The sequence below is a fragment of the Dendropsophus ebraccatus genome, chromosome 6 (assembly GCF_027789765.1).
Source record: "Dendropsophus ebraccatus isolate aDenEbr1 chromosome 6, aDenEbr1.pat, whole genome shotgun sequence".
NCBI lineage: Eukaryota > Metazoa > Chordata > Amphibia > Anura > Hylidae > Dendropsophus > Dendropsophus ebraccatus.
Genome location: NC_091459.1, coordinates 103592903 through 103611170, shown reverse-complemented (window position 1 = coordinate 103611170; position 18268 = coordinate 103592903). Strand labels below are relative to the sequence as shown.

General features: G+C 38.7%; 1 protein-coding gene across 1 annotated transcript in view; it reads left to right on the top strand.

Annotated features, from left to right (window-relative positions):
• The window catches only part of PLCH1 (phospholipase C eta 1), a 230968-nt gene that overhangs the window by 161150 nt on the left and 51550 nt on the right, over positions 1-18268 (top strand). Inside the window, exons 7-11 of the mRNA XM_069975469.1 lie at positions 3215-3308; positions 8261-8464; positions 11614-11734; positions 12770-12941; positions 14449-14556. Of these exons, the coding sequence (XP_069831570.1) occupies positions 3215-3308; positions 8261-8464; positions 11614-11734; positions 12770-12941; positions 14449-14556 (699 nt within the window). The remainder of the gene's footprint in view (positions 1-3214; positions 3309-8260; positions 8465-11613; positions 11735-12769; positions 12942-14448; positions 14557-18268) is intronic.

The following is an 18268-nucleotide window of genomic DNA, read 5'->3' as shown; positions in this document are numbered from 1 at the left end:
TTGTTCTTAGCAACAAACAGCGAACAAAAATTCAGCAAGTACCTGAAATAAACAAAAGATAAGTATCAGAGGAGGAAATGAATGGTGAGCAATGTCGCAGATTAATATCTACTGTAGTATATACAGTACAGTCTTGTTACAGAGTCCAAGTTATACATGGGGCAGTATATTAAAAGGAAAGCAAACCACTTATTTATAAATGATCGAAACCCTTCAGTAATCCATAGACAAATGTTCTATATTTCACTTTGATGTTTCTTATTGTAATAATAAGCTGAGGTTGAAATTCCAGACATTTGCCTCAGTTCAGATCTATGTTTCAGTCAATGTACCATCTGTCTATGAACTGATATCCAGCAATGTCCTGGAAAACTAAATCAGGTCGTAGTGGAGATTTTGATACTCAGCCACAGTATGTTGTTTGGCTTTAACCATTAGATATTGTTGCACACCAGTGTATTGCATTATGTAAGATAGATGGATGGATGTGAGAGAGATATCAGACAGGGATCACATATTTTGGCTTAAAGGGGTTATCCAAGCTTAAAGGGAACCTGTTGCCAAGACAATGCTATCTAATCTGTCAACATCATATTATAGAACAGGAAGAACTGCGCAGATTGATATATATCTTTTTGGGGAAAGATTCAGTATAACTTGTAGCATGTTGATGGAAATCCCTGATCATTCTGTGCTAAGGAGTCCAGTAGGCAGTGTCCCTCAATGGGCTGGATCCCTTAGCATGGAAAGATCAGAGATTTCAATCAAAAAGTTATACTTAATATTTTCCCATTAAAAATATATACTGTATTAATCTGCTCAGCTCCTGCTCTATAACATAATGCCAATACCTTAAATAGCGTTTTTATGGTGATGGGTTCCCTTTAAATAAATGTTCCTTTCTTCTAGAAACAGCAGTCACTCTTGTCCTCTGTTTTGTGTGGTTTTGTAGCTCAGTTAAAGTGAATAGAGCAGAATTGTAGTACCACATACAACCTGCGGTCAGGGGTGGTGCTGTTTTTTTCTAGTTCTGCATAACCCCTTTAAAGAATAAAGATCACCTCTTTTAGAGTGCTGCGACAATTCCTGTTTGATATTGAGTGGAGGAGACTTTGAACCAACTCCTCAACCTGCTGGCACACAGCCGTCCAAGAAAGCTGAAAGAGTTATGCTGATCTCTTGTTATTTTATAGAGCTAGATGTAAGCTAGACAAAGATAGATATGGGAAAGAGAGAGAGATCAGCTATAAAGTGAATGCATTAATACCATATGAAAACAAGGGGGTCCCCAGCGACCTCTGGCTTGCATGTGGTTGCACAAGGTGGTCGGAGGGCAGAAGCAGCCGAGCTGGCCGTTCTCCGCAATTTGTGGAGCAGCCTTTTTACTGTAATGGAAGCTGTCTGAATAGGGTAGCTCCATGAGGTAACGGAAACTCCCAAGTCAGACAAATTGCATAAAACAATTAAAAAAATATATATACACGTATATCTCATCCTTAATAATTCAAAGGGGAAATCTCTATTATAGGAATTGCTGTCTTTATGAGCAGAAGTATTCCAGTAATAGAGCAATAGTTCACATGTCTAATTTCCCTGCTCTTTGAGGTTGACACCGCTATATAACCGCCTGTGCTGGCTGACAGGGAACCAATGGGAGAGATAAATCCTGCCGCTTCCCTGTTCTGTTTCATCTCTCACTGATAAATTAATTTCTATAGTTCGATATGGGAAATACTGTACATGCTGTTTCCTTATGTTTTCCAATTTCTACCCAGTCAGACCAATTTAAGTTGGCGTGTAAATGGCCGGTAGGACTGGTTTCTATGTCTCATCTGTCAGAATTATTTTTTGCCTGCCACTCACCATTAGCTTTGTTATTGTAGCATGTAGACAGCATCTCAAAAAGATCCTAAAGACAGTTACTTTATAGAAATAGAAAGTTTTTAGTTTATGAAGAATAATTTTCTGTATTCAAACTAAATACCTGTGTGGATGAAATTCCATCTAGGAGTGAGGGCGGGAAAACATCCCTGGCCCCACCTCTTTGACTCTTCAGCCTGATAAATAATGGTTGTATTACCACAGCAGCGATGGAGATGGTACATTCAGGGACCATTTACTTAATTGTAATGTGTGTTCTATGTCAGCAGTTATAAACTTTGGGTGATCATTTCCCTTTAATTTAGTGATGGGAAACCTTCGGCCCTCCAACTATTGCAAAACTACAATTCCCATTCTGCCTGGACAGTCAAAGCTTTAGATTTGTCTGCCCAGGCATGATGGGAACTGCAGTTTTGGAACAGCTGGAGAGCCAAAGATTTTCTGTCCCTGCTTTTAAAGCGATTCTGTACCTTTAATCTGCCCCCCGAAACTGATTGTACAGTCGGATAGCTGCTTTCAATCCAAGATCTGTCCTGGGGTCTGGTCGGCAGGTAAATCAGTTAGTATCCTAAAAAACTACTTTTAAACTTAAAACCCTGTGTCAAATTGGCACGGACCCTAGGACATATCTTGGATTCAATGCAGCTATTTGACGGTACAAGCGGTTTGGGGGGGGGGAGCAGATTGTGGGTACAGAGTCGCTTTCAGTCAATCTTTCTCTTTGCCTTATATTACTTTTTTTTCTTTTAGACTGGGATTCACACTGCAATTTGGGCTTAACGCTGGTTTTACATATGGAGGCTGTGACAAATGGCATATGTCAACCATAGACTAATATGGGATATGCTTAACATATATGCCTTCTTGCGCTGTATAGTAATTGTATACTGGGAAGATTATATTTATAGATATATATAGATATATATATATATATATATATATATACTCAAAAGATGTACAGAATGCACCCTTACTATTGTGGGCATCTTGAAGTTACAGTAATTGAGAATATTTAGTTAAATCCTTGACAAAATTGCTCTCAGTCTATGGTTTTCTATTCCGTGAGATGTTTTCATTGATCATGATCTATGAACCTTCCTGTGATCTGGTGTTTGCTTTATGTTCTTAGTAGAAGAGATGTAGGATCCTTTGGAGCGCTCCTAAAATTCAATATTTATACCACGTGTGCTGACAGTTTATTTACGGTTCACTGCATCCCAAGCTGTATCAAAGGGATTTCTGCCATAGCCATGGGTCCAGACTTTCCACTGGATTAACACCTAGTGTACTAGAAAAGAACAACTCACAACAGCGCTGTCATTTCTCTACACAGATGAATAATGTGACAACAGAATACTGCCTTGACATTATACAGAAGTTTGAAGTTTCAGAAGAAAACAAGGAACAAAATGTGATGGGAATAGAAGGTGGGATTTACGTCTTGTTACCCTGTAATGTGTGCTACAAAGAGTTGTCCTTGTCTAATAATAATGATGATGATGATAATTATAATAAACAAATGGGGTTGTCCCAAGATTAAAAGACCCCAAAGACTGATCCCCACTGATCACAAGAGGTCAGTCTCTTGTCAAGTTAATGTAGCGACAGTGCACATGCTTCATCACCTCTCCATTAAAAAAAAAAAAAAAAAAAAAAAAGTTGAGCATTTTTTTAATGAACCAATTTATATTGGAGGTTTTGTCCATGATCAGAAAAGGTTTGTATTCTTTTAGACACATTGGGGGAGATTTATCAAACATGGTTTAAAGTGAAACTGGCTCAGTTGCCCCTAGCAACCAATCATATTCCGCCTTTTATTTTCCAAAGAGTCTGTGTGAAGTGAAAAGTGGAATCTGATTGGTTGCTAGGGGCAACTGAGCTAGTTTCACTTTACACCATGTATGATAACTCCCCCCCCATTGCCTAGATACAGGCCCTTCAATGCTCATTGACTGTAATAGTTTGCATTTTTTACTGTTGTTTAGGACGCCTAATTTACATTCTTCTCCTCTGAAGTCTAAATTGTGCCTGTGCTGTAATTATGATTTGCTAGTAAAGCCAACCAGACATGGCAGCGTGGGTACAAGAGCTATCGTGCAAAGCGTAAGGCTTCCTTTCAGCTGCTGAATGTTCTGGAACTTTATATTAACTAATGCATTGTAAATGATTGTCTTATTTTCTCTGAATGCTACAGTAGTTGCAGAAGCCCTAAGGTTGTAAAAACAAGGTCACAGATGGTACGTTCGTTTTGAAACTAACTTTATCCATCAGCACAAAAATAAAAATAGGTCAAATTTCAGACACTCAATTCTGCTTTATTGTAGTATCAACTGACAATTTAGGCTTTACATCTGTCTGAAATTTTATATGCCGTGATTTATATGGGTATAGGCTTGTCGTAGCATAATATTGCAATGTTACTGACACATGTCTGCCACATGAAATATTTTTTAAATACCTTTCCCGATCCCATCAGCTGTTAGACCCAAGCATCAGGTCAGTAATGGGACACAGTAAATATTGGTATTATTATTTATTTAAAAAAAAAAAAAAAACTATAGTAGTTTACTGGAGTATAGTCACAACATGTGGGATATTTTCCATGTATACACTAAATATACTTTCCTTATTTACCTGTCCCTCTTAAAGTTCTGTTCCATTCCCATAATGTGTGTCATTGTAGGTGTAGGTAGTAAAAGGATTCCCACTACCTTGCATAAAAGATTTATGGGTAATCTCCTTTAGGCTATGTTCCCACACAGTATTTTTGCACAGCACATCCTGCAATTTTATCTCACCAAGTTTCCAGACCAGAACTAAGCTTTCTGACCCATGAATCCAGCGTTTTATGTGCCCAGACAGTCTCCAAACTGCAGGGCTGGTTGTCTCCTCTTCCTGCTCACTCATCCACCTTGTCCCCTCCTCTCCATATGATTCATTGGGTTCGGCAAACAGCTGCAGAACAGCTTTTTGAGAACAGAAGGTTTTTTTGTCTAATAAAACCTATTACAGAGTTCCTTAAAATCGCTTGTTCTATTAATTTCTGTAAAAATATTTGAAATGACAGTTACAATTTAAGTGAAAGGCTGATTGATATGTCATTGCACTTGTTTACTATGTATGGAATGGAATGTAAGTGCTGTAATGTTGTGTACATACTTTGTAGAGGTGCCCCATGCACTGTTTGCTATGTTGTATTAGACTGGTAGTCTGTGGTACACAGTGTCGCTGACATACCCTGGTGGAGCTGCTTGCAGGAGGAGGTGACATACCCTGGTGGAGCTGCTTGCAGGAGGAGGTGCCAACTTCAGGTTAGATCATCTGAGTAACTCTTTTCCATAAAGTTGATAGAAGAATTTTAGAGCGGGATTATTTAAGGGCAGTGATTGACGCCAGTTGTAAAGTGTGTAGTGAGTCTGAATGAGACAGTGCCGTGGTCTGGGAGAGTAAGTAGATCTGAGCTTTTCTGCCAATGAGCCATCAGTGAGTGTAAAGCTGTAAGATATGACCGTATGCCAGAGTAGCAGCTGTGCGTGGGTTGTCTGAAGGGACAACAGGGACTAAGAGTTGGAGAATTGCCAGAGTAGTCCTATGCAACCAAGCCCAAGTATAGTCTGGGAGGTGACAGTCTGGGAATATGTGCTAAGTGCTTCTAAATGGTGAGCACCATTTTCTGAGAGATTGTAGGAGCCACAGTGACCCTGCTGGGACTGAGCCTTTCAGTCCTAAAATTGTGTCACAAGTTCTTCACACCAATATGAGACAGTGACGGAAATTAATAAAAAGAACTACACTACCGTTCTGCTGCTGTTCTTTAAATGAAAGCAGTCCTTAAAGGGGTTATCCAGCACTAAAAAGCATGACCCCTTTATTCCACAGACAGCACCACACTTGTCACCAGTTCAGGTGCGGTTTGCAATTAGGCTCCATTAACTTTAATAGAACTGAGTTACAAACAAGAGTGGTGCTGTCTCTGGAAGAAAGTGGCCATGTTTTTGTAGCGCTGGATAAGTCCTTTAAAGAAACTATTTCTTCACTTGAAATGAAGTGTGTTCAGGGACTGTACTGTTATTGTGCAGGGGGCTGGGCACATTTACATAATTTTTGCACCCTTTAAAGGGAATGTATCATTAGAGAATAAAGTTTTGTTTATGTTAAACATATTTTATAGAATGTTCGGTGATTTGCTTAAAATTTTTCATTTTACTATTTATATTATAAAATAATCTTACTTACTAATGTATCCCATATAAACAATAGGGTCTGGAGATGTTCATTATGTCTATGAGAATTGCCCTAAAGCATGTCACTTAATACTGTTAAAAACAGCTCAGGCACGATAGCCTTATAACTTTATATATACTTAAAATAAAGTTTTAAGATTTAGAATCAGAAAATAGTAACAAAAACACACATTCTAGTATCTGGCTCTAATTGGGAAAAACACATTTAGGTGATACTTTACACTTTAAGTACCTCCCTGGGAGGCACGCTAGGGTTCAGGGTAGCTTTCCTGAGAGCAAGACTGAAAGATGAACAAAAGCCAACAGCCAACTAACCACCCTAACTCAGTATATGACTGCCTTGTTCCAAGCCTTACCGAATGTACTACTTCTCTAAGACTGCTATAATCAAGATTACTTTTCCATCTTTTGTTGTTCATTACAACCTGCAATTGTTCTTAAAGGGGAAGTTCCTAAGCACTCCTAACAACATCTTACTTTAGGATCAGTGGAAGTAAACATCTGGAACTTTCTGGTTCAGAGGGTGCCACAGCGCTGAGGCCTACCCATTATTTTGCTTTGTACAGCAGCACTGTAGACCACTTGGCAGCCTGCCCCATTCACTTGAAAAGAGCAGCCCTCCTGAAGGAGAAGGCTGGAAGACAGGGCCTCCTTCTGTGCCTGTAACATTTCATCAGAACTGCTTGTTTCTACAGCCCGTCGTATGTTACATAGTTACATAGTTAATACAGTTGAAAAAAGACACATGTCCATCAAGTTCAACCAAGGAGGGGATGGATACAGGGAGGGGGAGGGGTGATAGGTTCTATACATATGCATCTATATTATTTTGGTCTAAGAACTTGTCTCTCCTGTTTTGCAGCCCTCTACTGTTTTTGCTGTGACCAGATCCTGTGGTAGACTGTTCCACAGATTCACAGTTCTCATGGTAAAGAAGGCTTGTCGCCTCCGGAGATTGAACCTTTTTTTCTCCAGGCGGAGGCAGTGCCCTCTTGTCCTTTGAGGGGGTTTTACCTGGAACATCTTTTCCCCATATTTCTTGTAGGGGCCATTTATATATTTAAATAAATTAATCATATCTCCCCTTAAACGTCTCTTCTCCAGATTAAACAAATGTAATTCTTTTAATCTCTCCTCATAACTAAGATGCTCCATTCCCCTTATTAGTTTAGTTGCCCGTCTTTGTACCCTCTTCAGCTCTAGAACGTCCTTTTTATGAATCGGGTTCCAAAACTGGACAGCATACTCCAGATGAGACCGCACCAAAGCTTTATAAAGCGGTAATATTATATCCCTGTCCCGAGAGTCCAGGCCTGTTTTAATGCATGACAATATTCTGTTGGCTTTAGAAGCAGCTGACTGACATTGTGTGCTGTTCTGTAGTCTATTATCTACAAGTACACCCAGATCCTTCTCCATCAGCGACTCTCCCAGAGTAACTCCCCCCAGGACATAGTCTTGTTGACATACCTATTTTATACACATATTTATTTCTTTTACATTGTTATGTTTTATATCCCTTAGATCAGAGATGGGGAACTTTTGTCCTTCGAGCAATTGAAACTATAAGCATATGCTGAATTTTAACACATTGATGATATAGTTGTTGATGTTTTTTGTTTTTTTTTGCCTGATAATAATGCCAGAATAGATGACTGAAAAGGTGATAAAATGTTTAGCTGAAGAGCAGCTCTATAGAATGAACTATCTCATGCTGTAAATGTGGGCTGCATTCTAAAACACAGAAAGTTATGTAATCACATAATAAAGCTATGGAATAAAAGTAAAAGAAATCAAAGGGATACGATATCTTTTATAATCTGCAAGAAGAATGTAACCATATCAGACCTCCTTGGTGTACTCACTATATTTAGATGTTTATAGCTTTATTAGCATTACATGTATACAGTGTCGTCTATGTAATGTATGATCTGAAGGCAGTAAGGAGCTCTAAGCAGAATAGCTGCCAGCTGTGCCCTGTATTGTGATGGTGCACTGTTTGCTTTGTGAGAGACCCCTTCACTTGTCTCACAGGGTACCGGCATGTTTCCTGCACACTTTGAATCTTTATCATTTAACATTATTGTATTTCTTATTAAAAGAAATAACGCTACTTGTTTTATCTCTCCCTACAGGTTTCACCAGTTTCATGAGAAGCCCAACGGGCGACATATTTAACCCTTTGCATGGTGAAATATACCAGGATATGGAGCAGCCTTTGTGCAACTATTACATTGCATCATCCCATAATACTTATTTAACTGGGGATCAACTTCTATCACAGTCAAAGGTGGATATGTATGCCTGGGTGTTACAGGATGGCTGTCGATGTATAGAAGGTAAATGGCCCATATATTATATGGTTATTTTGGACAGTTGACCGCTATCGCTCCTGATTCACCCATTCATTTGTGTAGGCCTGCAAGTTTTTAGTGGAGAGAGGGGATAAACCACTGCTAGAAACCTCTGGACATGGTTTATTCCCCCCATAAACAACTATCATCGGGTGGAAATTCAGCTTCCCAATCCTTACCCTTAACACCTGCCCTCGAGGGGAGAACCGTACACATAAATGGCTGGCCAGGCCAAAATCAGTGGGTGCAACATTATTCCGGGCAACTTGTTGTGTATGGTGGCTGCCAGACGCTAAGGGGGAAATTTACTATTGAGTCTAAAAAGTGAGATTTTTTTTTTTTTTTTTTACAGAGTATTCATCTGTTTTTTATCCAGTCTAATAGGACTAATGTAACAAACTATTCATAAATTTGTGAATAGAACATTCTCAGAATATTCACAAAAAATTGCGCAAGCAAATTTACCTGGTACTGACCAGACGTAGGCCTGCACAAGTCTGTGCAACTTTTTTATAAATCGCAAATGATATTTAGTGCAAGTCCCAGATTATGCAAATTTTGGGGTGAATACTCAAAACAGGCAGATTAAAAAAAGATTAAAAAATATCGACCTGTCAAAAAATGGTTCTTAAATATAATGGGTGAAAATCCAATTATTCACCTAAAAATAAACACAAGGCCCTTAATAAATGACCCCCCCCCCCCTATTTAAAGTTAAAGTAAAATAGATTTGAGAAGGCTGTGATTACATTAGAAAACTACAGTACATATATGTTAAAATACTGGAAAAGAGGTATGCCAACATATAATGAGGCATACCCATTCACTTTAAGAGATTGTACATAGTCTACTAGCAACTGCATTAGGGTAGATTCGTTTTTTATTACTGGTACACCATACACAGTATGTTGTTGTTACATTTTGCCAGTATCCTGACATATACCAGAGATGCGAAGCAATTTTGTGATGTTAACATAGTTGGATAAAATCTTTATTTTTTTTAACTGTATTTCTATTCAGTTTTCAAGGAGAAGAGGGGAAAACAAATAAAAGCAAGCAGGGTAAAGTAGTACAGATAATAGTGCCGAGCATCAGAGTAAGGGCCCTATTCCACCGGACGATTATCGTTCGCATAATCGTTAACGATTAACAATCTCAAACGACCGCTATTGCGAAAGACCTGAAAACGTTCACTCATTTCCATGGAACGATAATCGTTACTTATGATCGTATTTGCGATTGTTTTTCCTTCGCTATATCTTCGCTATTGCGTTCGTATCTACTGCGAACGACCGAACGACGTCTTATTCAATGCGAACGATTTGCGAACGAGCAACAATAAAAATAGGTCCAGGTCTTATAAAGCGATCAACGATTTCTCGTTCGGTCGTTAATCGTTAACTGCATTTCAACCGAATGATTATCCTTTAGATTCGAACGATTTAACAATAATCTGAACGATAATCGCCCGGTGGAATAGGGCCCTAACAACTACGTCATAATAAGATTACAAATCAACAGCAGAGATCAGGGAAAACTCTCTAACCCTTAAATAACAAACTTATAAGGAGGTAAATCTGATGTAGGAAAGTCCGGGTTCTATATGATTTCTTAAGGTATCTTGAGGTCAGCTTTGTGTTGGTAGATCCATACAATGCTTACGGCTTGTAAAGACAATCTGGCTGGGTTCACACTTACGTTATATAGATGCATTCTTGTGTCCATATTATGGCCACATATCCTGGCCTGACCGTCTTGTGACAGCTGATTGGGGTCATTAGACCCACAGACTGGTACTTACAGCTGTAATATGAGGGCAGACATCTGTCTGTATTAGGCAAGTGTGAACCTAGCCTAAAGTTCATGACCTATACATAAAATATATTTGGGTATATTGTTGCTTTGATAATAAAATATTCCATCTATAGCTTCCATCAATAGGCGGGTTAATTGCTTTATAAGTTGCTTATCTGCTTTTACTAATGTATCCTGTTAATGCTGTAATTACGCTTTGTTGTTTTGTTGGGCTGGAGTAATACAGCTTTTATGTACAAGGGATTAATCTCTTTCTAATAAAACAGGGCAATTATCCTTTATTAAGATTTTCTACTGATAAAAAACGGAATCTGTAATAAATATTACAATTAAAAATAGTAAACCTTAATTTAACCTATAATTTACAGTGATCAGGGTGCACAACAACAAAAAAAAAAACTGTTGCTAAATATACCTTCTTATTAGAGATGAGCGCAACTTGAGTATGCTCGAGTCCGATCACCAGTGGCTGAAGTTGGATGCATCCCTAGGGAGTCTGAAAAAAAAATGTTGCCCTTAGGAGTCCTGAAAAACCATAGGCTGTATCCATGTTTTCCTTGTAGCCCTTGGGCGGGTTCGGATAACGTTGCTGAACCAGAACATTTTGAAAGATCTGCTCAACACTACTCTGGATGCTTTACGACGTAAGGCTCATGATAGCGCTTTTCTTCTTCGGGCAGTGATTCTTTCAGATGTCCCAAACAGTCTCAGGGGGTCTTCAAGAGAAAATACATCTACCCCCTTGAACAACATTAGACTATATTGAGTCATTCCAATATTAAAGCAGACCAGTCTTGTTTCAGGTTTGTTTTTATCTAAGGCAGGTACCTCACTCATCAGCCAGGGTACCTCACCCATCAGTCAGGGTTTGGCCCAAAAGCTGATATCCAGCATGCCAATATGAATTGTAGGAGTCATAAAATAGAAGAGTCAACACTACTCTAGTCTTTTCATAAAGTTCATGTATTTTTCAATAAAGTAAGTAAATTAATAATAATTATATATCTCGTTTAGTCGTAGCCAGAAGTGCTGGCTGTCCAGACATGATGGTAACTGCCTTATACCATAGAAATATCTGATTAAAAGGCCAAAAAACTCTAAATCGGCCAACGTATTCAATGTTGGCCACGACTGTACATACAGGTTAATGACAATGATGACACATTGAGATTTGTTGACAAGCCTGCATAATGCCTAGTCCAGTAGATCAATGTTCACTATAGCCTATTTTGTGTCTATGTGTTGCTGTCACATTGTTCTTGTTCATTGTACCTATAGCTTATCTACTGTTAATCTTCCTTACTCTGCTTTTTCAACAGTTGACTGTTGGGATGGACCTGATGGAGAGCCAGTTGTGCACCATGGATACACACTAACTTCAAAAATCCCCTTTAAAGATGTTGTGGAGGCCATCAACAAGCATGCATTTGTTAAAAATGAGTATGTCTTCTTTACTGTTTTTAAAAAAACACGAATTGAGGAAACTATTTCTATGTATAAACTGACAATTTAAAAGATTCCACAGTACTTATACACATACAATTAAAAAGGTCTCCAATAAAAAATTACTGGACTTCTAATCACACATGTATAAAAAATATACAAATATTTTTTCAAAGACCATAATCAACAAATGTGCTAAAAAAACTATTTACACAAAGTGCCAAGAAATGGCAGAGTAATTGTACGAAAACTCACACCAAAGTTAAAGAAGACCCACCTCACTCAATGGTCACATGAGTCACATCGTTTTTTTTTCTGTATTGACCGTTCGTAAGTTCCGTATATCTTTTTTTATGTATATAAAAATGGAACAAAGTCCATGGCATCAGTGATGGGGGGTTGGACTTTGTTGCATATTGGTCTTCAGTAAATTTGCTGGTGCTGAACCCCAAGCAAGCTTGCCACTTCTTATACTTTACACATTTTTGTTTGCTTGAAATAATACTCTGTTTTAATGTCAGTGTAGTTCATAAAAATGTGCAATTTTTGTATCATGATGCTAGTCTTGCACTGGTTTCCCCATCTTGTTCCTTTGTGACTTAGTACATTTGGACTTTTTGAAGGTTTTGAGAAGGTGTTAGAAATGTAAATTCTGGTCTAATCTACATATACAGTCAGCTATCAAACATGTAAAAATTAAAGAAAATTTGTTACAGTGAATGAGCTATAAAATGCTATTTTAATACACCCAACATACAGTACTTGTGTACTGTAATTATTTGTCAGACTTATAACCTTCCTTACATGACTTGTCCTAACCCCCTCTCCCCTTTCAGTCAGCAGCGCTCCCCTATGCTTCATGCACTTTGTATCTGCACATGCATAGATTAGCTGGTGACTTGATCCTCCACCTTTATGTGCACTACCCTATTTATACAATTATCAGACTATTATACAAATCAAACTTTCCCCGCTCCTCACACATTGTAAGCTTTATCTTTGCAGTTTATATAACTTTATTTTGTATTATAGGTATCCTGTAATCCTGTCCATTGAAAACCACTGTAACATTCAACAGCAAAGGAAGATTGCTCAGTATCTAAAAGAAATATTTGGTGACAAACTTGATTTATCTTCCATCCCACTTGGAGAAAACAAACAGCTTCCAAGCCCTCATCATCTAAAGGGAAAAATACTTGTGAAGGTAAAGCACAATATGGTGCGGTCTTTAGTTCTTAGGAAGTTGCAGTGTGTTTGTTTTTAGCAGGATGGGAATGTACTCATGTATCAAATATACTAAACATGGCTGAGGGCGCCTACTATAGGTTATTCCACATTGACTATATAGATAACATTGTTTCTGGTAATCTAAAACAACTGAAAGGGAATCTGTCACTAGGTTTATGCCACCTTAAATAAAGGCAGCATAAACTAGTGACAGAAATGATGAGCAGATCAGTGTATCGTTTACAGCATTTTGTTCAGCAGTTCTCCTAATATGCAGGAGAATAGGATTCTTGCTACACCCCTGCCCCCGCCCTCCAGCTGCTGATTGACAGTTGGCTGCCTATATACAGCATGGATAGATAACTGCCAATGAGCAGCTGGTGGGCGGAGTTTTCTGCTTCTCATGAATATTAAGGACTACTGGGCTCACGCACATAATGGAGAGGACTACTTATTGTCCATGTTATTTAAAAGGATATCTCTGAAAAAGCTGCACAGAACAATGTAATTGATACATCATTCTGTTCAGCTCCTCTGTCACTACTTTATGCTACCCTTAGATAAGGCACCATAAACCTACTGACAGAGTCTCTTTAAAGCATTACTGTCACTTAAAACAAAACTTTTGAGATGCCAAACCTTTTGATCAATAGGGGTCCCAGTGCTGAGACCCCAACTCATCTCTAAATGTATCAGGCAGATGTTCTTTACTTCCCAGCTTGCCACTTGACTCAACTAGCAGGGCATGAGCTATATAGACCTATAAGGGAGTCTGTCTCCTGCAAGGAATCAGATTGAGCGGTGAGCCAGAGTGATAACCACTGTTGCGGGTTTCCTCCTCCCTATATCTAGAGACCCTGACTGATCTTTTCGCTGTTCAGCTCCATTCTATTTGATTGGCTGACAGATAGGATACTGCAGAAAAGAGGGAGTGATGATGCAGCAAGTTCTGCTGCCACTTTGCTCTGCTGACTGTTGTGTGTGTCAGGGTTAAAGTGTTACAACTACTATTTTTACGCTTAAGTAAGATAATTAATGAAAAATCCCTTTAAGGCAGTGAGTGGTTGCAATAGTCACATGTGGGAGCACAACTCATGCTCAAGAAAACAAAAATGAAACAGAATAATTCAAGTAGTAGTGCTAGGCTGCAGACTACAGACCAGCTAGAAGCCCAGTTCATTTATAATGTATGAACAAATCTAAAATAATTAGGAATTATTTCTCTTTGAGAACATAGCAATGGGTTTCACTGCTGAGGAACACTTACCTATTTCATTGATATTTATTACCATAGTGAGTATAGTCTGTTACATCTCTTACATAGGAAGTTGTATTTACTTCTCACTAGATTCGAAGCTTCTATGTTTCTATTAAACCTGTTTTCCATGTTGTGCTGCTTACTGCCATCTGCCCCCTAACATTATATTGCTTTACTGTTCACAGTGTCAGTGCACTTGATTAATTTCTCTTGTATATTTTATCAGGGGAAAAAGTTGCCGTATGACCTAGCGGAGGATGCTGAGGAGGGGGAGGTGTCTGATGAGGACAGCGCAGATGAAATAGAGGAGGAATGCAAATTAAGCCATTGCTTTGTAAGTACGATTCTGTTTATCTCCAGTGATACTAATAGTGGGTAATAACGAAAGTTTTTTTCTGCAAGTATCTGCCTTTTTGCTCAGCGGCTGTGACAGGTAGTAGCTAAACCCCATGCAGTAGACCCCTAATACTATAATGAGAATATAATCGTAATTACACACAATCAGAGGAGAAATAATTAGTAGGAAGAGGGAGATTGTGATCCCGCTGTATAGACCTCTGGTGAGGTCACATCTGGCATACTGTGTCCAGTTCTGGAGACCTCACCTACAAAAAGATATTGATAAAATAGAACGGGTCCAAAGACGGGCTACAAAAATGGTGGAGGGTGTCAGGCCTAAAACATACCAGAAAAGACAAGGAGCTAAATCTATATAGTCTGGAGGAAAGAAGAGAAAGGGGGACATGATCGAAATCTTTAAAGAGTCACTGTCATATTTTTTTTGCAAAAATCAATAGTCCAGGCGATTTTAAGAAACTTTGTAATTGGGTTTATTAGGCAAATATGCCATTATCTGCATTCAAAAAGCCTTTTTCCAGGTCCTCCCTCCTTCCTCTTTTCCATTCACTGCAAAATATCAGGAAATTGTGCATCATTGTTGCATCAGACACAACCCTGCCTGTTCTATAGAGAGGGGAGCGGGGGAGGAGCAAGGAGGGAGATGAGTCGGCAGCAGAGAGCAGAGAACAAAGGATTACACCACAGGGAGCCGCCAGGGAGTCAGTGCTGACTTAAGAGGGGATAGCCTGGTGATGTAGCTGTAAATTAACTCTTTGTCCTGTTTTGGTGCCTCATCTCCCTCCACCCCTCCCCTCTCCATACACAATGATGAAGACAGGGGGGATGAAGACTGCTTTTTTGTGATAAAAATGCATTTTTCGGCTAATAAACCCAATTACAAAGTTTCTTAAAATCTCCTGTACTATTGATTTCTACAAAATGAAAGGACAGTGACACTAAGTATGTTAAAGGACAGTTTTAATATAATTTTTAATATTATTTTTAATAAGAAACTGAACACAAGAACAAGGACACGATCTGTGATCCAGACACAACATGAGAAATGTATTACTTTACTGCAAGAGTAGTAGATGGTTGGAACAAACTTCCAGCAGATGTGGTTGGTAAATCTACTATAACAGAATGTAAACCTGCTTGGGATACACATCTATCTATCCTAAGATAATAGGAAGGGAAATACTAAGGGCAGACTAGATGGACCCAGTGGTCTTTTTCTGCTGACAATCTTCTATGTTTCTAATTAGCACTTCAGAACATGTACAGTATATGATTGTTTTTAGCGATAAAATAGTTACAGCCATACTAGCAATGCTTTTTATGTTTTTGTTATTAATAATAACAATATTATTAGTCCGTTTCAGCTCCTGGCGACCAAATAAATATTGTTTACCGAGAATATGCTTTTCTTTTGTCAGCTTTGTTAGGTACAAAAATGTCAAATGCTGGGTTTGACATTTCTCGATGTTTATTATGTAGGTTATAGTTTCCAGCCTCACATCTTATATGAACATAACCGTCATTTCCATTGAGGTTATGTATGCTTCGTCTCAGGGAATAGTATTGATTTTGTCAAAGATTAATTTTTGCCTTCATTCCCGAACTGTCCAGAATCTTTTTTCTTTTGTAATCCTGGTTTCAATTATTTACTAAGAATAATATAATGTAATGTATATGATTTATAGGGTGAGCCTCCTCTTGGCTTATACACATATAAAGATGTTCGCTAAGCTTATAGAAAACACAGGAAAGACTTGTAATGTATTTTGAGTACTCACTTGATGGTGCCATTATAGCTCAAAAGCTGTTAGCTCGCCTGATCTGTGCAGCACAGTTGTTTTTATGTTGCCAATGCTTGAAGTTGGTGGGCTAACCAATGTAAAAGATAAGAGTTTCCATGATTCCCCTGACATCTCACAGACATTTCCTCTAATTATAGTCGCCTCCTCCAGGGGGGAGATAGCAGGTCTAGAAGAGGACAAGATGAGTGATGGTCTGTATTTCAGGGAGCGATAGAGTAGAGATAACCGTGTGTGTGGAGTATAGTATGTCACCCAAGCTAAGATAAACCCCAGGAGCATGGTGATATGACTGCATGGAAGGCCGACTTGCAGAGGTGTTTTAGCTACAGATACAGTAACATGAATAAGTGAAAAATCGTGCTTTAGTTAGACCATTTGCACACAACTTTTAAAGGTTGGGAAAACTTTTTAAATAAATTATGATATGAAAGAAGTCTGAGTGGAAATCCTCGGGCAATGTTAAAATAAATAGTAGAATAGCAGATATATTTCTGGATAAGTTAATTTGACTTTTCATCTCACAATTGTGCTGTTTTATGTTGAACACATCCCCAGGACACTTCTGAAATTTCAGCTGCACAAAATGTACCTCACTGTGCCTATTAAACAATAAAGAGGTCCCACCGCTTGCCAAAATGCCTCAGCCCCTTCAATGAGTTGAATCCCCGCCAATCTGATATTAAAGGCCTATCATAAGGTTAGGCCACCAATATTAAAGTTCTAGAAAACACCTTTAAACTTTTTCGCTCCCAAAATGCTAAATTTACTTTTCATGTAGCCATTAGCTTTATTTGTAGAATGTTTCAAAATTTAAACAATTACTGGATAACAAATGAAGGTATGGAATGGGTACTGGTGGGAAAGACTATAAGGGTAATGGTGCTAGGCCCTACTGAAGTGGCAGGCAGTAACATCTAGTTACATGCAGTGAGTTCAGGGTACTGCAGAGTCAGTACCTTCTAAATCGTTCAAATCTAAAGTTACAGGAAGAGGAAGTGGCAACAAACTGCATATGTGGAAAGTGTTAGGAGGATGGAGGAACAGGTTGTTACCCAGTGTTAAACTGAGGTAATTTGGGCCTACCAGGGAAACTGATTCTAGGGGCCCACCCTACATACACAGATATAATCAGTGCCAAACCGTTCACATTAGTACAGTGACTTTGCATAGAGCTGTTTATGCTATTTCTTCACATTATATGCTGCTGAGGCTTCTGCTTACTCCTGTCACCCTGGTCAATCCCTGCCTCTGTGCAATGAGATGAAACCCCAGCTCACTATATAGAGGCAGTGAGTTACCAGGGGTGTGCAGCAGTGCTGGGGGTATATATGTCAGGCCCAGAGCTCTTGAACAGGAAGGTCTGTTTTTTTCTTCTCAGGGGCCCACTAGGGGGAAGGCCTTCAGGGGGATCACCCGGCTTCACAGTGGGCCAGTCTGTACCTAATGTTAACATTGGTCATTTCAAGTATCTGTAAGTTGGAGTACTCACTGGAGACGTACCCTTCATAAATGTGCACTGTCATAGACACTAGAATCCTGCATTGGGTTTTTCTTTAGGGGATGTTAACATGGGCAATAACTAACTCAAAATCATGGGAAAATCATGGGACGTGGGAAATTTGGTGCTGATTTTCACATAGTTGTTTATGCAGTTTTTTTTTTTTTTAAGGACCCATTGATATTTAGGAAGAGCTTTTCTTTTTTCTTTCCTTTCTTTAAAATTCTTAAACATATTTTGGTAACAAGAAAGAATAGAACACAACATACTGTTAGAATATTCCAGTATATAGTTTAAATTTGTTTGCAAACTTGAACCTAATTATAGAGTGCTAAAGCTGTGGCCCCTATAAGATCAAACAGTCAGACGCCAAGCGCCACTGAACACAG